This window comes from Anoplolepis gracilipes, chromosome 4 (genome assembly GCF_047496725.1).
Source record: "Anoplolepis gracilipes chromosome 4, ASM4749672v1, whole genome shotgun sequence".
In the NCBI taxonomy this organism is placed as follows: domain Eukaryota; kingdom Metazoa; phylum Arthropoda; class Insecta; order Hymenoptera; family Formicidae; genus Anoplolepis; species Anoplolepis gracilipes.
In genome coordinates this window covers 14,594,072-14,618,565 of record NC_132973.1, presented here as the reverse complement: position 1 = coordinate 14,618,565, position 24,494 = coordinate 14,594,072, and the positions used below count along the sequence as shown (strand labels likewise).

General features: G+C 31.5%; 1 protein-coding gene and 1 long non-coding RNA gene across 2 annotated transcripts in view; one reads left to right on the top strand and one right to left on the bottom strand.

Moving 5' to 3' along the window:
• The window catches only part of LOC140665272 (uncharacterized), an 87,423-nt gene that overhangs the window by 49,747 nt on the left and 13,182 nt on the right, over positions 1-24,494 (bottom strand). The gene's annotated exons all lie outside the window — the stretch shown is intronic.
• Spg11 (spatacsin) lies at positions 53-8,369 on the top strand. The gene is made up of 23 exons (XM_072891132.1): positions 53-211; positions 580-928; positions 1,061-1,227; positions 1,320-1,676; positions 1,764-2,573; positions 2,653-2,825; positions 2,914-3,191; positions 3,617-3,781; positions 3,840-4,043; positions 4,112-4,303; positions 4,379-4,498; positions 4,589-4,763; positions 4,837-5,060; positions 5,147-5,307; positions 5,367-5,685; positions 5,746-5,914; positions 6,039-6,404; positions 6,497-6,661; positions 6,741-6,889; positions 7,001-7,108; positions 7,200-7,490; positions 7,561-7,880; positions 7,981-8,369. Exons 2-23 carry the CDS (start codon positions 647-649, stop codon positions 8,180-8,182), a joined length of 5,397 nt encoding a protein of 1,798 aa, XP_072747233.1. The 5' UTR covers positions 53-211; positions 580-646; the 3' UTR covers positions 8,183-8,369.

Here is a 24,494-nt window from a genome sequence, read left to right as displayed (position 1 = left end):
TGATTGCTAATGTAACTACATACTACATTATCAGCTGATTCATTCTTATCAACTGTTGGTTAAGTTGTTGGTGTCGGAAAGACACAAAAAAGAACACTAGTGCTTTCCATAAACATAATATGATGTGATGTGAATGTTAATAATATCTCAAATAAAAATGTAACACTCGTGCAGATAAATAATTATTGTTCGTGAGAGCTTATATAAAAATGTAAATATAATGTATCGAAAACTATTTTAATTTGCCTTGTTGTTTTTATTATTCTAACCTAATTATTATTCTAACTTATTAGTCATTTTATATTTATTTTAGACATAATAAAAAATTATGGATCTAAAACATATTGAAAAAAATTGAAAATTAAATAAATTATAGACACACACACATATATATATTATAATAATGTAACAAGAAATAATTTAATTTGATAATTCTGTATATCATCTTATAGTTTAAACTTTAAACAAAGTATTTTTTTAACAGTTATATATTTTTTAAAGTTGTTTTTAAAATTAGTTTTTTATAAAAGTGTAAAAATGCTATAATTTTCTGTTTTATCTTCTTTCAATATTCAATAGATAGACTTTTCAACTTGTGAAGATATCAGTATATTAATAAATCAATGTGAAAATACATTGATACAAAATGTCTGAGAAAAAGACCATTGGGGGTATTCCTGTGGAGTGTTTAACTGGAGAATCAGCTGCTATTTGGTCTGGCTGGCGTACGTTAGGAGACAGAGAACTTGTGAGAGAAGCTTCCGCTAAGGGAACCCATATAAAACTTGCACATAAATGCCTTGCATATAGAAGACATTGTTCTGTAGAACAAGCATGTATATATTTCAATGAAGAAGTAGAAAATTGGGTCAGTGAGTTATTAAATAAAAAACAAGTTTACAGAGCTTCGCATATTTTAAAAAATATGGTATGTATCATATTACGTAACATTAATTTATCATATTTTTTTTTTTTACATAAATGTATAATTAATAATATAATTTCTAAATGATAGAGTCAAAAACAGTAGTGATTTGTTTATAATAATCATTTTTTATAGGGAAAAGATTCAGTGGAATATATTTTTGCTGTTTCTACAAAAAGCAAAGATTCAATCTTAAGAAATTATTTATGCGAGTACATGATAAATGTTAGTGGGTTTAAAGATGAACATGTCATAGCATGGAACATAATTAAGTCTGTCATAAAACACGAAGAAAAATACAAGTAAGTTTATAAAATTAATAAAAAAAAATAATATTTATTACCTGTTAGATACAATAAGAAAAGGATTAATAAAAGTTATTTTATTGTTTCAGAATTCAAAATGGATTAAGTTCTTCTATATGTATAAATGATATGATGAAATTACCAGAAAATATTAAACAAGCCTTATGCACAGAATTATATTTCTCTTTGAATGACCCACAGATTTTGGGAAGTGTGTCAAATACTATTTTATGGAATTATTTATTATCTAACAATAAAATTAATGCAATAAAACTATGGATTGATGCGAAATGCAATCCAGATATATTGAAAAACTCAAATGAAATGGACCACCATTTAAAATCATTATTTATAAATTTAAATATTACTTCTGATATGATTGAATGCATAGATTCTTCCAATGCTAGTAACCTTATGAAAGATTTAACTAAAGATTATTTATCTAGGTACGTAAAATCTATTTAATTTGTGTATTTTACTGATAATAAAACTAATAAGAGAAGCATATATAAATTTATTATTTTCTGTTTTAGATATGGCATATATATAGAAGAAGAAAGGAATGATTTAAAATTAATATTAAATCGTTCCTTTGGCTGTGGTAGAACGTTGGAAGAACTTGATACAACATTATCTCTATCTTCTTGCAATATTGATAAAACGGAATTTTGGCGAAATGTTAATCAACAGTTGTGCCTTACACATTGCTCGCAAGAATATCATACTCAAGAAGATAATTTAAAGTTAACACACTTATTTAATGTATTAACTGATATGTGTAACGCTAAAGATCATTACGAAGGTGCATTAATACATGGAATAGTTGAATCGATTAATTATCTCTCTGATGATTTTAATGGCTATCTAAAAACAAATTATTTAGTAACATTGACATTAATATTTTTGCGATTATCAGAAATGAGAAACGCCTTAGGCAATGATGAAGCAAACACTTCAGAGAAAAATAAACTAATGAGAGACATATTTACAAACAAAGTTGCTTTAAAAATCGGTGAACATGTCATTTCTCAAGAAGTTCTTCAGTTTGCACTTGGACACATACCAAACATGCAATCCATCATTGAAGGCCAAACTAAAAAAGATGATATTACGGTGTACGAATTATTAGACGGCTATAAAAATTTCAATGCAAAACAATTTTTCAAATGGCGTTTAAAAAATGAACCTATGCCTACTTTCACAAATGAAAATCTTATTAAAAAATATGGACATAAAGAAATACTGACATATCGTTATTATCTGAAAGAAGGCAGGCCATACATGGCAGCATACACTTTAGAATATGCTCAAGCTAAATTACTCGGAAACGTATCCTCTCAAAGGTTTGTACTTTCGATGAGAATATTTACTTTCATCATTGCTAATATGAAAAAATTAAAATTTAGATTAATTTCATTTTAGAAAATTCAAAGCAGCCTTATATGCACACATTCTCGCTTTGAGAAATCTAGATAAATCTGATATTGTATGCAGTTGTATTGTTTTTATTGAATTGTTGAAAATTGATTCGAACAATTTACGATTACATATTACTGTGGCAAACTATGTGCAAGAGCAATTAAATATTTCTATAGGTAAGATATTTTATAACTTTAAGCAATTGCGATTCACACATGATATTTCCGAATAAAAATGTTTTGAATGATATTCTTTATTCTATAGGTGATTTATTGGAAAATATAGTGTATAAGAACCAAACTGATCTAAAGTCTGTGATATCTTACTTGGAGCAAAGTTTCGAGAAACACTTCTTAAACAAAACCTTGATGCGCAATGATGAGCAGTTCGTTGAAGCATTAAAAACGTGGGACATTATCGTGCGCTTTGCACAAGTTCACAACTGTGTATTACCCGATATATTGCTGAAATATTTGGTAGATCATGATTTATGGTTCGAATTCACTGCAGTCTGTCACATATTCGCTTATCCCATAAATCAAGTACGTTATAAAATAACGATATTGATTATATAATAAAATAAATAACTTCAAGGAGATCAGTGTTGTCAGAATGAAATTCCAAATAATAAACTCAACACTTTACTCTCGACCAAACTGGCATATATTACATCAAAATTACACTTCACAACGTTTCGACCTTCATTCAGGTCCTTATCAAGTGATTGATTAGATTAGATGTAACATGGTAAACACTATTTTTCGTGTCAGTTAGACAGCACGTCTTATAAATGCAAATGTTTTAGAGAGACATCTAATCTAATCAATCACTTGATAAGGACCTGAATGAAGGTCGAATCGGTTGTGAAGTGTAATTTTGATGTAATATATGCCAGTTTGGTCGAGAATAAAGTGTTGAGTTTATTATAATAAAATAAAGTCTACTAATCTAATTGTGCATGTGTTAGGTACTGGAAAACGCTCAATTATTTAATAATGCGAGCATACGAGAACATTTATTGATGTGTTTCAACAATAATAAACTTAGCAAATCTGAACCATGTAACGAACAGAAATCCCGTGATGCAAAGCAATCATTGTCAAGACAGCGTAAAGTTGGAGTAAAAGAAAATGTAAGAGTGTTGCTTATTAATTTTGGTTTCCTAGTATATAATCAATATAATTTTCTAGGAATCACCAGCATCCAGTTCTACATCTGGAATTGACAAAGATGCAATCGATATAGGACATACTTTTAATCCAACTTCCTTAGATAATGATTTATGGTTAATTATATTAAATTGTCATCAAAGTCAAGATCCACCTGGAGCATTAATCAATGCATCTCGTTCAAACTTAATGCCTATATTGACTGTTTTAGCTACGTGTTACGAGGTATTATTTTACGTTGATTAATAAATTTTACTAAGTTTTTTATAATTATAAAAATGTCACGTTTATAGCCATCCTCAGTGTCAGCATATTGTTATTGTTGGATGGTAATATCAACAAAAAGAGAAGATATACTTTTCGATTATACGGAATGTCTGGAACAACAAATATGGCCTTCTGATAAAGTATCAGAATTATTAGATAAAATGGTTCAATATGGTTATATTAACACAGTTAATCGAGCTTACAAAATTTTCATGCCTGTAAGTTTAATTAATATAACATGTAAGGATGGCCAAAAGTTCGTATTGTAATATATTGTTATTAATATCTTGCAGGATAGCATTTTGAATCCATTCTTTGAATTTATGATGCAAGCAATCAGTTACAGCGAATTTAAGGACAGTCAACAGCATTTAATGGAGTTTAAGTCACAATGTTCATCACTTAAATGCAATGTATGTATATGTACTATTATAATGAAAGTTCCACTATACAAACTGATTCAAACATTATTTTTTTATAACATCATTTTTGTTACTTTTAAGAGACTCATGGACTGGGATAGCGCCCATTTCACATACTTGAAGAATTTGTATTGGGTTGCAGTTGTTGCAACCCGATGCATTGTCACAGCACTCGGTTATGGCTTTCAAAGTACGCCATTACGAATAAAGTTTCTCGAAGCACTAATAAAATGTGATTTTTCTGCAGACTTACCAGGTAAAAATTCATAATTCTGTATTATCTCACATAATTACTTGCAATAACTTATAAAACTTATTATATATTACAGCTGCAGTACCAGATTTCCAATGCTTATTGGATATAATAAAACTTTTACAGAAAACCGACATAACATTAAATTTTAGAGTCGTAACTATAATCGACAATGTACATAACTTTGACACAGAGATTCAAAGATGCATTAACGACTTAATAGCAATTGAAAATTACAGGATTGCCCTAGAATTAGCATGCCGTGCTGGATTAAATTCATCTGAAATTATATTAGCACAAGTAATAATTTCCAAAGTTTTTTAAGAAAAATCAAATAATATATTACTGCACATATTTTTTAAATATGAATCTAACATTATTTTCAGTATCGAAATACTTTTAAAAAATCTATAAATGTGGATGGCAAAATAAACTCTGCTTTTTGGACGCAATGTGCTCAAGATTTTAACAAATATAACGTTCCATCTGAAATAGCAGTTGAATTTTTTGTCGAACATGCCAAGGAAGTTATATCACATAAAGAAAGGTGAATATTTCGTATTTTTTTAATTGTAGTACACAAATAATCAAATATTTTTTATCTAGATATGAAGTTTTAAAATTGGCTTATAAGACTTTGAAAAACACCAAAATTGAACAACAAATTATCGATACTCTAGAAATGGCAATGTGGAAATCATGTATTTTAGCTGGACCTGAAAATGTACAGTTTGATTGTAATGACTATGTTTTTAATAAATTGAAAACAGAGTTACTATCTGGTTTAGATAGATTACAAGTTGCTTGCTCTTTGAGCGACGAAAACGAAAAAAATTCTGTAGAGATTTTGATGAATAAACTACTTGATCTGGGCAAACTAGATATTGCTTTACGAATAAGCATGATGTTTAATTATAATCATAAAGTAAGTACTCTTTTTATTTTCGAATATAGAATTAATGTTAAAGAAATAATTATTTTGTAGGATTTGCAAATTTTGATGCTGTGTTTAAGTTTAGCAGAAGGCGAAATTTTACCAGCAGATTTAACTGTGCAACAAAAAAGTCTCTTGGAAGAGACAAATAGGAACAAGCAACAAAAATATGGTATTTTGCGTAATCGCGCTCTACAAAGATTTTCTTCATCATCATCATGTATGTCTCACTATTATCTTTAATATTGATAATAATTTCTGTTTCATTTATCTAAAAATATTTTTCAGTTCTTGCATATAATTAACGTATCAAAGAAATATGTCAATATATTTTATTTTTACAGTAAGTACAATCTCGTCGGCTATAGAAACCAACAAGACAAATGATACAACAATTACCAACAACCACCAACTCCAAATGGAGTGTATTTCAATCTTAGAAAAATTGTTAGAAACTCTTAAATATGGAAATGAGATATGCTTAAGAATTATTTCGTGTTACAAACTTGCTGCACGTTTAGGAAAAACATATCAGTCATTATTAATACTAAACAATCCGATCAAGTTTTTGCAAGAGACTATAGAAAGTAATATTGAAAATAAATTTGAAACTGCTAATAACATAATAATATCTTATAAAATTAAGACGGAAGATGTGGCAATATTTCTAACCGAAAACATTACAATGCACATAAGTCGTGCCATAGAAGGTAATTAAAGAAACATTTTATACAACTTTAAATTTTTTATTCAAAGAAGATTATTTCAAATATTAAAAATAATAATATTATTAATCCAAAAGATGGACAGGAAGACTCTATTTTTATTTGGGGGTATTCCATGCAGTCACACTTTCATTTAATAATGGAGCTTTGTAGCGATACTTCATTATTAGGTTTAAAGTTACTAACGACAGCGCAATCATTGCTGAAAAGATACATTACAACTCATGATGAAAAAAAAAATGGTAATTTATTTTTTTACATTATTAGAAATCAGTTTTCTTTAAATATTATATATATGTATATAATTTTTATGTGTTACAGTGGCAGGATTAAAAACAATATTGGAATTATTAATAAGATCGCACGATTGTTTCACAGCTTCCTGTAATATGGAAGGAATAGCTTCAGTATTACGAAAGTGCCAAAGTCTCGCAAATATGTTACAAATTTTTAAATACTGGACGCTATTAGTATGTTCATTCATATTTTAATATTCACAACAATGCTTTCAAGATTATATAATTTATTAATTATATTAATTAATTCCATAATTTATTTTAATTCTTGTTATTTATTGTTAGGTACGTCTTGTAACTGGTGTTGGGCGATTTACCGAAATGAATTACATATTTCAAATTTTAAAAGAAAATGATCAATTTGAATCTTTATTAGGACAAGGCTTAGATAAGGTATTTTTGCATATGCGATAAAGCAAGCGAACACATACTTCTCTTTTGATTCGTGAAAAATATACAGATATATTTTTTTTAAATCGAACAGGTACCAGGTCTAAAAATGGCACTATTAGAATTTTTAAAGCGTCAATGTCCAGATGATAAAGAATTGTTTACTTTAGTGGCGCTCCATTTCCGTTTGTATTACGAAATTGCACTTATGTGGGAAAATGAAGCAAAGGAAGTAATTTCAAATTTAATATCTGAGCTATTAAAAGAATGTGGAAAAGGCGTAACTGGTATTGCAGAAATAAAGTTCACTCGGAATGACAATATCCAAAAACAATTACAACTGGCTGTAACTAATTTTACTCATGCTACTCAATACTATTTACAGGTAAAGAAATAAAATTATCACATATATATTTTATTCAGAATAAGAAAATAAATATATATTTTACTTCTAGGATAAGAAATTAAATCTGGCTAGCCAGTGTGCTTATCAAGCCGAACTTGTCGCTCTTCAAATCGGACTACTGCACGCGTTACCGCAAAATCAGCAAGCAGTATGCATATTAAATCTAAAAAGTGACGAGTTGGATAAAATACTAACTCAGACCTTAAACTTTCCTCAAGCTCTTATTGTTACCCGTGCTTATAATTATAACACGGATTGGGCTAATCTTATTTATCATCATTGCATTCTTAAAAGTGAGACGAAATATCTTCAAGAATTCATGATGGTAAACAATTTGACGGCTACGATTGTACAAGATTGTGTGCGTAGGTGAGTTTAATGCGATTAATATATATATAAAATTCGTTTTAGAAATTACGATTTCTGTATATAAATAATTTTCTTTTAAAAACATTGTCATTATTTGTAGGTATTGCTTGGAAAAAAGTAATAACCATTCCATGACAGATAATATAAAAACTCTAATCTCTGAATTATCAGACGTCGAATGTAAATACAAGTTAGCCAGTCAACTTGGCTTTAAGGATATTGTGGAAGAAATGCTCAATAATCCTTTAGTGGGTTCCTACCTAAAAGATACGGTTTGGAAGAAAGGATATGTTGCTTCATGATATAATACATATATGTTACTAAAAAGAATTCGACACAATCATCATGATAAAAACATGGCAAATTGTTGGATTCCCTGTTATTGCGAGCAATATAAATTTATACTTATAAAAAAATAGAATATTAATATATTATTGAATATTATCTTACTTGTATTATATGTATCCTGATATTATTTAATGAGTTTTATAAAATTGATTTCAGTATGAAACTGAAATCTAAAAAATATTAAATTATATAATTTTTTAATAAAGAAAATTGATTGAATTATATTAAATCATATCATGTATTGAGAACTTGCTATTATACACACTTAATAACATGCTGTTACCATTACGTATCTGCTGCACATGAGGACTGAAGCAGATGTAGATACAGAAGAAGTAAGCGTCGGTAAGTAATACACATACGGTTACAACCATGATTCTGTAGAGTTCTATCTTCTATCGCTAAAAGTTGTTACTGTATCGTACATTTTATATATTTACTATTTTTCGAAAGCTATTTATCTATTATCGCTAATTTGTTTTATCAAGACAACAAAAAATAAAATCATATATCTATTAAACTATAGTGTTCTTTGTATAAAAGATGATTTAAAACTATGATAATTTCTTACATGTTGCTTTTATAGTACGATATTTATAATAATCGCTAGAAAATACAATATACATAATCAATCTAAAAATAATAATGCATTATTGTAGATCTTCAATGAGAAAATATTTCTTTGTGAAATGTTATTCATTATGACATTAATAAAAACTGCTAAAGATTACTAAAAAAATTTTATGTATGTTTATAAAAACATCTTTTTATAAAATTTAAATTAATTAAATAAAAAACTAATTAATTGATTTTTTTTATATGATAGAAAGTTTATTATTATACATATATGTATTGATTAAATATTTATAATCTTAAAGACAGGATAAAGCGTAGAAAAAAAAGATATTTGTCGTGAAATAATTCTATACGATTATTTTAGTAGAGAGGTTAACTAAAGTTAAAATATGCTATCTTTTTTTATCCTAACACACTCGTAGCAGATTCTAAATTTTATTTTAACATTTTAATGAGTCGACTATTTTTGGAGATAAAAACTACATGTTTACGTAAGCAGGAAAAAGTAGTGCAAAATGAATAATCTTAAGTATTTATATTATGCAAAACTTGTATTTTTTACAGGATACTTGTGTAAACTTTTCGGTCTATATTTTGGTACACATGAATTTTTTCTAGACAAGAAAATTTATTTCATATCCCGCATCATCTTTTCAGGAAAAAGAGAGTGCAATATCTATAAGGATTCCGATGTGCTCTTTTGAAGACAGAAAAGATGCAGTCAAAAAGACGTTTCCTTCGATGTACATACAATTTACTTTTATTTGCCGCTATTTGTTGCGAATTGAAAATATGAATGAACATATGACAGAAAAATATCTGACAATTTCGCCTATCAATGCATGCTTTCTATTTAGCGGCACAAGTTGACATAAGTGTCATTCTTTGTTGTTACTGGATTGAAGAAAAACAGAATGATGCTTGTGTCGATTCTGTCGCTAAAGTTACATTTACTATAACGTTACTCCCAACTCACCCAAGTTTAAATCATCTTTTCTATAACATTAAACATATATCAGAGAGATTCTTTTTATAACTATGTAACAAAACGATCATCTGGGATCTCTTCTTCTTTGTAAAAAAAAAAAAAGCAATCACATATCTCGTTAATCCTCAACTTCATTCTTATATCATAAAGATAAATTGTTATGAATATCGCGCTTGTATCTCGTTAAAGATTCAGCGCACGAACACAATCTACGGCACACATAAAGGGCAAATGTTCTTGGCGGGAAAATTTGCATATAACGTCTAACATGAGCCATACCTTCCCGTTCACGCAAGGCAAAAGCCGCTCACCGCGCGTATAATTTCGATATTTATGGGATTAATGCCTCTCATGCGCGCTCTTTCTATGTATACGATACCCAGGAAGATAGGTTTTCGATAGATCGATTAGACCAGCTGGCGCGCGGGCACGCGCTCCTAAGCCGCTTATGTCAATGCCGGTCCCGAAAACTTTTGCGCTTTTTTGGAAATTCGCGCGCGAGCACCATAATCCGACAGGCGCTGGCATTAACGGTAATTTCGAGGAAATGGGGTGATAATTGATTTCATAGGGGACCGACCAAAATGGACCATCGCGTCGTGCGTACACGCGTGCGTTAAATGCACGCAACTGTGCCGCGTGTTTCTGTCATGCGAAATGTCTGGGACGAGATTACGCTTCACGACGTATCCTTTCATATTGTTCTTACATGCAAAAAAATAAAAAAGTAAGTAATAATGTCGAATGCAATCACGATACCTGTTTATTTTTGAGGAAAGTATCATGTACCATGATAAATTAATGCGTTAAAAAAAAGAAAACAGTACTTTATCTAAACATAATCAAAGTATTAGTTAACGAGTTTTATTGCGCCTTTTGAACTTATAAAAATAGATAGACATCTAGTTTAATCCGTATAAAAAGCTTCTTCAAAAATTTAAAAAAAAATATCTGAGATGAAGCTATCACACATAATTGTTTAATAATCGTTAGAAATTATACTTATTATATTACTTAGCGTTAAATGTAATGCGAATACAAATATTCGCCTCTTAATGTGGTATAAGACTATCCATTTATCGATGCATTAATCAGATATTACAGTCTAATATAAAGTTAACAGCATCAATTACCAGAGTGCCTTCAGCTACGAAGTAATTAATGAAGCTCTTTTGTAATAACAATTACGCCAATTACGTACTTTCGTATCTCGAAAGAGTCAGGATAAAGTCAGAATAGTTTCAGCAGCCAGCTATTCTTTTATAGTTATCATCAACGTAAAGAAAAGATGACAGACGCGTCACATCTTAGATAATAAAGTTTAATTTAGCGCACTAGATGAAGGCGAATAACCGATATATCGATCTCATTGTGCAACCATTGAATACCGATGCATAGGCCTGCGATAAAGAGCGATATGCGCGCATGAGTTTGTTCATTGTTCAGAGTACGGTTTAATAATGCGCGTCGTTATAATTAATTCACGTGTTGTTGCATTAAAAATGGTATTATTATTTAATCAAAATAAGCATTTATTACGAATCGCTAATACATTTTCACGTGATTGTCAGTCTGGGTAATTAACAGATACAATCGAATACGCGCGGTCGGTTATATCAATCATAATATCAATCGTATTATCTCCATCGCAGTAATTTTTTATATCGATATGATTATCGCCGCGTAAAACCTGTATCGTTGGAGCGAACAGAGATATTAAATCGATTCTGTTTTTGACATTTCGGACGGTCGGACGGACGGACATTCGGACGAAAGGGGCGTAATTCTGACTTATGCCAAGCATTTTGCTAAAGATCACAAGTTACAAATGAGACTCATATATCGAGGGATTACAACCCGCTTCATGCGGTATTGAAAGAAGACCGGGCGGCCTGAGCAAACAAGTCGTCGACAATTCGTCGACCTTCAGGTCACAGTTTGGCAGAGGAAGATCCCTAATAAAGGATGTCGATAATGTGCGAACCAGCATATGCTTGTGGCAATAATCGTATAATTCATTGGTGGCCAAAAATTAGGCACATGAACACTTCCCTCCTTTGCAGTCTTTCCTCCCTTCGTCTTCGTTCCTCCCTTGCAATCTTTTTTTCGTTCGCACATCGAATGAAAAAAAGTATCCTTGAGAAAACATCCGATATGTTTTATGTATTTTATTGTCAATATTAATAAGAACATTATATATTATTCTTTTTCACCCCGCCATTTTTGGTAAGCACATTTTCAATTCAATAGTCGTGGAAACGCGTGATCAATAAAATATAATCGGAGCAATTTTCTAATTCTGCTAAACTTTCGTAATTAATCCGATCAAAAGGATGATAATACGGTTGGTTGAATAGCTTTATTTCTTCTCTACAATATTGTGTATAACTCGCAAAATTAATAAATACTTCTTACAAAAGAGTTAGTTTTTCAGATATTATGTACTTGCTATTGTGAGAATTATACAATATCAATCTGTATCAATTTCCTGGTCTAAAAATAAGAGAAAACTTCTCATATTCTCGCAAAAAGGATATGAATTCTTTTCTCTGGTTTAACATCGCGAAATGACATACAGAATGCATATACAGGAACGCTCTTTCATCGTGACATAATTTATCGCGAAGTAAGCATTGCGTAACTAACGTGCCATAACTAAAGACGAGCCCTACTCGACTACTTCACTCGAGTACAATATCGGGATGTCGTATCCGGAATAGCATCTCCCGGTACCATCCAGGTTTATGTTGGTAAAAGGGGCTCGAATATTGTCAACGTTACGAGCGATTCGGCACGCATTAGCGGCGTCACCGGGGGAACACGATAAGTACTTACATACGAACATTTCTGCCCGACGCTATTCAAGTCGCGTAAATAAATCGCATTGTCGGAGGCCTCCTCTTGCTTGTAATTAAATTATTTCATTACGATTTTTTATGAAATATTTCCCTTTTCATATCGCGATATTAAGCGATAAATGATCTAGAAGAAACATGACAAATTTAAATTTAATCTGATTTTAAACTTTGAATTTTTAAATTTGATTTAAAAACGATTGTAGCTAACTATCAGAAGTCTCGTATTTAGAATTTAAATATATAACTAAGGATATAAAATAACAATATTTTTCTACATTATAAACGACCAAGCTATCATTGACGTTATATTTTATTATCATATTGCTAATGCAATATGCAGCTTGAGTACATGGGCACTTATGTACTACAATGGGATGTATTAATGTCCGATTTCAATGGCGACGCACGATGTCATGTCCGTGATGTGCGGTACAACGTGTTAGTAGTGTCAGCAGCTGATAACGTAGCTTCGTGGGCGACATATTAGATGAACAGTGAATTCCAAAGCTCGTTCACCGGCTACAAGTGAGATACATCTGTTCACATAAATGCAAGATCACTTGAAAAATTGCGAGAAAAGCAATCATTTTTAAGACATCTACTTGCACATATTGTGTCAACTTTTAATGTGATTAACTTTGATAGCTGGAAAGAGGCCTATGGAGCTGGAGAGAGGATATATTGCATAATTCTCAAAAACTAACAATCAGAACTGAATCGTGGCCAAGCAATCACATATAATTACTTGAATTTTTACGCACTATTTGCACAGTGTAGTATTTGTCTGGCTTCTATTCTTCTCTTACCATGAAGACTTTACATCAAAGAGCGTTTTCATTCTCTTTAATCTTTTAATTTTTTTGCTAAATATCCCATCTTTAATCTACTAATTTTTCTCTACTACTTCTCTAATTTTTCTTCTACCACTTATGTCCACAATTGCAAAAATGGCTTGAATTATATATCTCTTGTTTTGAGTTAATTAAAATATCTATAATTATTTACTTTTATAATAATTTCACAAAGAAAGATGCAATGCGATCAAGAGTCATAATCGAACTTGTGTGAAATTTAATTCCACATTTTGTAATTAATTAACCAACGTCAAGGAGTGAATATTGAGTGAATCGAATACATCAATTGAATACATTAATTCTATGCCTCAAAAGTTTTAATTAACAGTTCAGAAATCAGTATAATATGATATAGAATAAAACAAGTTAATCGACAGAAAATATTAAAGTTCACTAACAGAACCCTTATGTAATATAGGACTCGGAGGCCCACTTCAAATCGATGAACAGGATTAGTGTAATAATTTTATTTTATTCTCTCTCCAGAGAACATAATGTTAAAATTGCCATTTTAATTACTCTGTTTCCTTACATGTAAGGGAAACTACACAAAAGATTTAAAATTGTATTGTGTATCGACAGTATCTTGGAAACATCTATATGCTCTCTCTCTCTCTCTCTCTCTCTCTCTCTCTCTCTCTCTCTCTCTCTCTCTCTCTCTCTCTCTCTCTCGCTCTCTCTCTCGCTCTCTCTTTCTCTATGCAAATTTTTGTATAAAAAAAATCACCTACTCTCTTCATTTTTCGTATAAAATGATTTTAAAAACGCGTTGAAAATTGAATGGAAAAAGTTTATTAAAACAGAAATACGATATTTTATCTATTAACAATATTAATTCGCTTTAAGAGTTGTATTACGTAGGAATTCGCGATGTGTATTGCACAAAATAGACAAATAAACGCATAAAATGAACTAACAAATTCAAACACGCTGCCATTTTACACCACAAACTGTGAAACGCAATGTGTTTCGTTCGGCAACTTAAAGCCGAGCGCTGATATTGCGATATCAAATCCCTGGAGGCATGGGAAATGTACAATAAATTCATGATAATTGATTGTTGAATGTTATTGCCGAACAAGGAGAATACAATAATAACATCGAACTAATTACATCACGCTAATATTATTTCGATATTAATATTAAACACTCAAGGTTTAGTATGTTAAACACGATCCTCACCGCGCACTTTATGTTAACGAGCTCACTAAAATATCATCGGCTAACATAATTTCGCAATAAAATATTAGGTTCGCAAAAGGGCATTCCACTTCGACGTGACGAAAAGTTTAAGAGTGTCATAAGATAAATGCGATCACAATACGAGCCATTGGCTGTTTACGCGATTGGCACGCATGCGTTTTATATCAATGTTTTTGTTGGAAACCACTAGAATATCAACTGAACAGCTCTCTGACTATTAATCGTCAGTTCTCGATGATTCGGACGTATTCGATCAATAGCAAGTCCTACGAGAGCGAATGTTAGAACTGACAAACACCTGGTTCTTGATGCGCACGACGCAGTTTCCAGCGGCTCGGAAAATTGCCGTAAAATTGCCGCAAAAAGCGATATTTTATTCCTTTCAGTGACGACCGCCCCTATATAGCGCGTTCCAAGGGATGTTCATGGGATTTTATAGACTCGTGTCGCCGATCTCTCCCCTTCTATGGAAATGCTATAAACCTCTGAATACGCGAATGAGCACGCACCTGGATAAAATGATAATGATTTCGGGTTTTTCGGACAGTCAATTTAATCTTTGGCATCTTGTGAATTTTAGAGTATAAAAAGGATTCCGGCGACAATGGGTTAAGAATTCTAATGTCTGTAGAGTTTAGCATTGTGTAAAATGCACGAATACACAATACGTATTACGTCAAAAAGTTGACAGTAATATTTAAAATAGAGTTTTGGAAAAAATACACAATTCTTTTTCTCTTCTTTTTTTCTCTGTAATTCTTTAATTTTTAAAACATTCGGTAAATTTGATAAAACTATATATATAATTTTTGGCTTATCTATTTTGAAAAACTCAACGCAAAAATTAAAACAAATATATTTAAACTTCTTTTTAAGGCAAAATAAACTTGCAATTAGCAAAGATATCGATTATCGATATTGAAATTTTTCTGTGTTCAACCGTTATAATATAATCTATTAATATTTAAATTTCTTTCTCCAATATTTTCCGATGTTTCCATCAGCTTAAATAATTTTTGTATTGTCACGATCGGTAAACGAAAGCTATTACTATTGCATGAAAATTGCGAAAAGTGTTTAAAGCAGTCTTTGCTTGTCTGAGTTACTTCATTGTCAAAAGGTAGAGCTGATAAAAAACAATGGTGTTATTTCATGTAAGTAGGCACAGCACATAACAATCTTCTTTCTATTATATAGAATTTTATGTTATGTTATGTTCTAGCTTTTTAAAGCATCTTTCCTTTTATGAGGCAATAATTTGCAGCTGGCTTTGTAATAGCAAAAATCGCATTTTTCTATATTTTTTAATACTTAACTTTTGACACAAATATAAATATCTGTATAATGTAAAAGTTAAACAATATACAAGCTAAAGTTAAACAAATATAATTAAAAAATAATTAAATACAAAATTAAAGTTAAAATATAATATTTAAAATTCTTGCGGAAAAAGATAGCTACTACATGTAAAAGAAATATTAAATATACAACAGAATTGAATACTTATACATATATTAATATTTTATAATAATGACTAATATTTATATTTATATATAATATATTTTCCAGAAAACTGCAGTAAAGCAAGAAAATAGTATTTTTAATCTTTTTCATATTAATCTATAGATTTTATCATATTTGCTTCATATTTTTTATTATATTATTTTTGTCGAATTTACCAGACTTAATAATTTTTTCTCGACATAATCAAATTACAGCAGAATATGTCGATTCAAAATTTTCTTTCATAGTACCTTTAGTCCCTCAACCCCTATGATAATGCAATTATCGCGAGACGACAATGCGCCCGTTAGCGCGGCGCGTATCCTTAATCAGAAGGCGTCTTCGTCAAGTATTATCTCGGCACGCGTGCATTATACGCTGACACGTGGTCGGAAGCGCAATATAACGTTGCGCGCACTACAAAGTTAAATCGCAATTTTCGCCCATTGTCCGGAGTGGGCGGCGAAACGAAACGAGGTTTAACCGTCGGCGAGAAAACGGATGGAATAGAATAGTTTAACAAAGTTTTCTGAAAGAAGCCGACTTTGATGAGACTTCTCAACGCACCCTTAGCCTGGAGCGAGGCCGCAAAACGTCATCCTGAGAAAATTCTTCTCGCGTTGCATATTCTCCTTTACTTTGAAAATTCATCGAAAGAGTTTCATTCAATACGCTAATCATGATTTACCATGTAATTTAATTTTTTTGCATAATAAAATTATATTTTGCATAGTAAAATTTTATGGAATGTTACCTCAACAAAGCGTTTCTTCTATAATTATTCTTAATAGTATAATAATTAATAGTATGTATATAATGATTCGTGGATTGTGATTTATTTTTCATAATAATCTCGAGTTGGTTTTTCCGTCCCTTTCTTTCTAATTAATCATCATTACAATAAGTTAGTGTTTAAAATACGGGGATAATTGATAACTAATGACAACGCGAGAATAATGAGAGTAACCTTTTCTATTAATCCCTTCCCACGAATTGTGATGAATCTATAAAAATCTATCCGTCGGAAAAGGGGACACCGGTAAAATTTGAAGCGGAAAAGATATCTCTAGCGTTGCCTCGTCATCCAAAGTTCATTTTTCGCGAAGCCACTTAAGAGGGAACCGAGGAATAGTGAGCTTTTAGGGGATTGGATAGCGTTGTTAAAACCAGTGCGATGGAATACGTCTCGTTACTCTTTCTCAGCCAATTTATAAGACACAAAAGACACTTTAATTTTTTATTTCCAATGCTTCTTTTATATATATTTAAGCGCTTGTTTCAGTTTTACTAATAAATGTATGTTCTAAATAATAATTTTAATATCAAGACATAGATATATTTTTCTTTATTCCTAAAGAAAAATGTGGAAATTTCCATATTTTTTCATATTTTCTTTGTATTATATGTATATATACACACACACACACACACACACAAAATATAATACAAAATATATACAATATATAATACCATGTTATAGACATGGAATAGACACAAGGGTGCGAAGGGTCTTACGATCCTTATGTTTTGTACTTAAAGTTGTTCTTCATGCAGAAATCTTACGTGAAAGATAATGAGAACATTGTTCCACAAACATCGGCGAAACTTTGCTGCTATAATTACGAGCGTACCGGAGGAATGTGTAATATCGTCGTAGTAAACTCTAGATAGTAGTAGATCTCTGATGTAAAGCAATCGTAAGAACCAACAATGTTCTACACTTCTTATGTCTTTTCAATATTTAAACGACCCATCAGATAGACTAAATTCTACTCACAAAAACCTTCTTTACCATATATAATCTTTTTTTCGCGTTAACAGCAGACAATTTAAAAAATATATACAAAATCGCGCCACTTACTTTAATTTTTTTTCTTTTTTGATCTAAAAAGAATGAATAATTTTTGCTTTATTTTCAACGTTTCTTCTTGCATAAAAATTTATGGAATTTATAGTCTTAGATCTTATGTTATCTTTTATGATATGCCGTTTGTACATAAAGAATGGATTTCGAATATTTAAATTTAATACAATTGTTGAATTAATGATGTAATCGGCATAAAGATTAAGAACACGTTAATATATATTCAAATTTAATACAATTGTTGAATCAAAGATAATGATATAATCGGCATAAAGATTAAGAACATATTAATAAAATATTCAAACGTGTATATACAGTATATGTACACATCTATATAGTTTGAATTGGCGATTGGAATATTTGATTTCATTAACGTGTTCTTAATCTTTATGCCGATTATATCATTATCTTTAATTCAATAATTGTATTAAATTTGAATACATATATGCGTACGTGCATGTGTGTGTGTATAATATAATATTTATATAAAAAATTAGTGACAAATTATTTTCTTAAAATAAATTCTATCCAGAAAAAAGTAAATATAAAAGAGCGTAAAGAATATGAAATATTCTGTACATGTGTTAATTTCCGTTAAAATCATAATTCACGTATTGCGGACGTTCCCTATAGAAAATAAACGTCGATTCAATGGTCGCGGCTATCCAAAGTGGAGAAAAATCGGAGCGATGATTCGATTATATCGATGTTCCGCATTATCCGAACCGGCGAGCGCTCTCGCGCGAAATGGTATTAGCATAAATTTGTTCGTTCCGCTATTCCCGAAAGAGAGGGAAATGCGCTTAGCTGTTTTCTCATCCGCGACGACGTACCTACCGGGTTTCTCTTAGCGTTTGACAGACCAGTCATTACATCTCATGATACTCTCACTGAATCCTGCTGCGAGCAGATCGTCGTCCGATTCACGTTGCTCGACAAAGCGTGCGATAGCCATAAAACTTCAAAGGAAGACGGAGAAGAGAACGAACCTGACTGCTGCTTTCATGAAATCCTCGGCGCGTGTCCAAACATAAATACTTAAATTTGTAGAGTGAGAAAGAAACAGAGATCGAAAGTTTACATTTAAGAAATAAAAAAAGAAACATCTTATTACGATTAGTAAAAAAAATATATTATTTATAGAAAAGTAAAAGAATGAAAAATAATAAACAATTACGTATACATAAAACAAAATGTATGTAATAAACTAGAATATAAAGAAACAATAATAAAAGTATATTGCAATTTAAAGATACTTATGCGATTAAGAAGAAAAAGAGAATAAACGACAAAAAAATTGAAAAAATCTGAAAGAAAAAAGAAAAACAGATAATTGGCAAAATTGAAGAAAGAAGAGGGAAAAGACATTTCTCCTTTCTCCTGCACGCGGAATAAAACACGCGTAACACGGATGAAATTACCGAATAATCCACGCTAGGATGAACCTACCATCGTCGGATCGGTTATTGTTGTCGACAATGCAGCGCGAAACAATACTGCAACATCGCCGACAAAAGGCCATCGACGCTCTTTCGCTTTTGAACTTAAATACTAAATCTTCATATTATATTTCGTAATTGACATGACCGGTTAATTCAAGATATAAATAGACATAAGAAAAACTATTAGCAATTTATTATTAGATTTATCAAATTTTTTTTACATCTAAACCAATTAAATAGACTAGATTAAATAGACAAAATTTAGAACTTTTTTATTATTTTCTTTATATCTTATTATTTTATTATTTTATAATGTGCTTTTAAATTAATATATATTTCTAAAATTATTTAAAAAATTTGCAATATTAATATTGATGTTATATTATCTTGAAGACTCAAATAGTTTCACTACAGAAAATGAAAGTAACGAAATTCCTATCTAGGACCGTTTCAAAGTTTTGAAACAGATATCTCAGGATCAAGAAGTTTCCTTATTTGAGAAACCCGCAGTAAGTTTCTGTAAGCATAAGCATTAAGCTAGCAGTCCCGAAAGATCTCTTTAATCAAAATGCTACATATTTTCAACAAATAAAGCCAAAGATAAAATATTTTATTATAACAATCTTCGTCGTAGATTTTTAGTTTGATATAAAAATATCTATAACGTGAGAAAAGACAAATGTATTAGAGACGGAAGAGACAATTTTCTCCCTCACCTTTATAGCGCACGTGTCTCTGATCATGGAAAAATAAAGGTTCTCACGAGAAATAAAAGCCGAAAAAAGAGAAAATCATTTGAAGACAAAGTAAATAAGTAACAAAGGACGATTCTCGTCTCTTTCAGAAGATCGACGACAACGTCGAATTTCTCTGGTACAGCTAATTCTTCTCTGGCGCGACCACGGAAGTTATCCTATCGAGCTGAGAAAACTTTCGGTCTCGTACAAACTAGGAAATTGCTATATATTTATCTGAAACGCGCGGTGTATTCGTCCAGAGAATCTGAGACGCATAGTTACTTTCAAAGAAATTTCTTACGTGACTTTCATTCGTGAAAATAAATTTATTGCCCTTTAAAAAGTATCTCGACTGATATTAAAAGGACCGAGCGCGATGGCAACGGAATTTTTCTGTTATTCCGCGATTTCAATGGAATTTTAAATTGCTTATCGTAAAGCTATATCGAATCCTGATGCACTTATCTCAAGCAATTACATCAAAAAATCAAACATTCTAGAATGCAACTAACTCAGCTGGAAATATCCCCTTCGCTCGTCCGATTCAATCTCATCGGAAAACAAACCTTTTTCATTTATTTTTCGGAAAGGATTGAATGGCCTTATGCCGGGATACATCGACGCAAGTAGAGCAAATTGTCACAGGCAATCGCGCATCGTCTTTGTACGTCGCATTGACAATGCGATACGGGGAGGATTCGGTGGCCTAGGACTATAAAGGATTTTTGCGAGTCCTCGCCCTTTCGACTATGGCCGAATTATTTGCCCGACATAGCAGCAATGGAAAATATCCGAAATCGTATTTGCCATTCCCATGATCATATCCATCGGCGCCGCTTTTTTCTCTCTTTCCATTCATAGTTGACCAACGGCGTGGGTTGTTCGACTCGAATGGGATGCTCCTTTGTAAGCTCGTATTCTGTGCAAAGAATACACGGTTTTTTTCTCCGCCGGGTGAAATGAGCCGAAGTTTAATTTCCAAAACTCTACTTCGAAGATCGAGGGAGCTGACGGAAAAGGCAGGAGGATGATACTATCGATGGTGAAAGGAGTAAAAACTCCTGTCGGACGAAGAGGAGCAACGAGTTTGTCGAGGACATCGATCCGTCGAATGTCCCCATGTGTACACATCGAAAAAGATTCGATCTTTCTTGAACTTTGATTGGGATTGACGTTTTGAATAAAGGTATCGAAGAAACTGAATTAAGATTTAGATAAATCGCTTACTCTACCGCATAGTAGTGTAAAGATTGTTGTTTTGATTATGTTATGCTTTATCGCGTTTATCTCGTAGCATCTTCCATTTTATGTGATGTTCACCTAAAAGATTAATATAAGGACATCATTATTAACTACCAGTGCGTAAAATCTAACTATTCTAATGTTTGAACAGTGATGATAATTTGTAATGTCATATTAAAGTCAGTCAAGCGAATATTATTTCATATTATACAAATCTAAAAAGCTAAGAGAGATTGATAATTTTAAATTATTTAAATATCGTATATATAATTATTTAAAAATTTTTAATATTTCTTAAAGTGATATATATATATATATATATATATATATATATATATATACACACACGTTTTTATACATGTACACATATCTTTTATGATGATGTTCGATGAGTTGTTTATGATATATTGATTTTTCATTTATTTATGATTAATATAATCCGTATTAATTAAATTATATTAGCACACAGATTGAAAAATGAACGTTATAAGCTATAAAAGTGCAAATTCTTTGCAATGTTACTATCGATTCGACATATGAATCTGATTGGTTCGGAAATGCATTTGCGAGTGATTTTTATTCGATTAGACGCAAATACGAAAAATTCGCAATAGGATCTCTCATGATACTTCGGCAGCAAAATTTCCAGCGTAGCCCGTCGCAACCGATTGAAAAATAATAACATGAATATCCGAGTTGTCGACCGAGATTGACATCAACTGTAAGTTCGTCGGTCTCGTATTATTATACCGCGGAGAAGTTAAAATAAGATTTATCTCAGAAGTAACGTTATATATTATTCCTATGCTATTCGCAGTATTTTAAAATATTTAAGAATAGAAGGTTAGGCTCGCGAAACTTTTTTCAAAAGTCGTTTTGAATTTCTAAATACTGAACGTGAAAACACGGATTTGTTCAGTCAGATCGGAGTTATCATCCAATATATCTTTTTCAACTGTTGCACACGTAAGAAAAGATGAGAAATATTTTCCAAAGTAGTTACAGTTTCAAGCTCGAACGCTTTTAGTCGGTTTCGTGATAAATATAATATTATCGAGATAGAATCTTTATTTTTCGAACGAAAATTCGTGATCAGGTATCGTACTGTAAAAATGACAAATCAACCGTCGATATAAAAAAAGATAGTAGAAAAATGTGAACCAAGGCGAGAAGTCGAGATGCGATTTACCGAAGTTGGAAATGTAAGTTCTTCTTTCTGGCTCGTTAAACCGTCAGTTCCAGCATCAGTAGTTCGTTGGAGTTTACATCGGTTTTCGAGAAAAATATGACATCTGTGGGCATAATATATTTTCCAACATTTACGTAGATCTCAGAATGTATCAAAAGATGAATGCCCAAATGAAGGTACTTATCGTCGAATCGATGGCGAGAAAATCAGTTTGTCCCCTTTTAGCGTCATTTTCAACTTATGACTTTCAAAACGAGGTACCGCATGTTTTCAAATATTTACCTTCACTGCAGTCACGAACATTTCACAAGATTTGCTACCGACGATATTGCCTCGCAGCAGGATATCTTGAAAGTTCCACAACGAGGATGAGTTTGTCCTACTAAGCCAAATCGAATATATATATGATAGTTATCTTGATATTCTACTCTAAGAGAGAGATTTTGAACCCGTGTTTAGATTCAGCCGATTTTTTCATCTACCACGCATAAAATGGATTATATAACGCGTTACTAACAGATATTATTTTAAAATATAATCTATACATAAATAATGTTTCATACCGTGTTATGTTATTTGACAAAGATGATCTACATCAAATAGCTATAGGTAAACTGTGTTGTAGTGTGTGACCACAACAAACGATTATTATCTCCCGATGCAGGTTGCTTTGATTCAATTAATTTTGAGTCGATCGATGCTAAATTTCCTCTCAAAGTCGAAAACATCTAATGTCAAAATCGAATAAAAAATTATGTCCTCCCACTTATAATTTTGAATGCAAACATAGAGGCGTTTTAATAATAAAAGAAGAACTTAACGAAGGTAATTTCCTCTTTAAGATTATGCACTATTCTTAACACGAGTGCGCATTTTCCACAAAGACGCACATGTCTATTCACATGACGTCCTTGTACAATATTTTATTATACGCAAACAGCAAATGAAATGTCAAAGGTAAATTTCTTATTTAAAATTAAGAATTCTTAAATCTGAATCTTTGAAAGAATATATTGAAAGATATATTCTTTCATAACAAATCTAATCGGGTTTAAATAATGTATTTGTCACTAAATTTTCACACAATAATTGCGACTTACCCTGAGAATAATAAACATTTTATATATGTACGAATTATAAAATAATGTGAATGTTATCTTAAATTATTGTTTTTAACACTCTGCAACGTTACGTTTTGCTATGGCTATTACTAAAATCACGATGGTTCGATGCTCTCGATAGAATTGCCACATTTGAAGGCTTGTTCTTGAAACGGAAATTTTGAGTGCTTATGGCCACAAAGATTGGACAGCTATCGGGACCATACAAAGATAGTCACGCCCCGAAATAAAGGGGAACGACCAATGGGATGATTCCAGGTAGAGGGTCGTGCACGAAATTAAAATATCCTTCCTACGTAATGACGCGAAAGATATGCTGGTAACGACGCACGTGAGTCCACAGGATGTGAAGTATATGGTTCTAGTTCGGATCGTTCCCTTCGCGATGAGAAGGGTAGTCCCTACTTTCGATCCCCGGTCGAAGGGTTCCTCCGGCACCCCCTTGAAATCGCGAATCCGACGGACATATGCTGAAGTAGGGGAGAAAGCGTTATTGTATTATTCACGACTCTAGAACATATAAGATAACGTTACCGTGATTTTTAATACGTGGACGCGAGGACGCGAAAATGCGGGGGATGTGACCCTTCATGTATATTTCGATAATGGGATTAGTCGTGTTGTTAGGGGTTTAAAATCGCGGCTATGTTTTCTTAACTTTATCGACGCGTGCTAAATAATATATACAG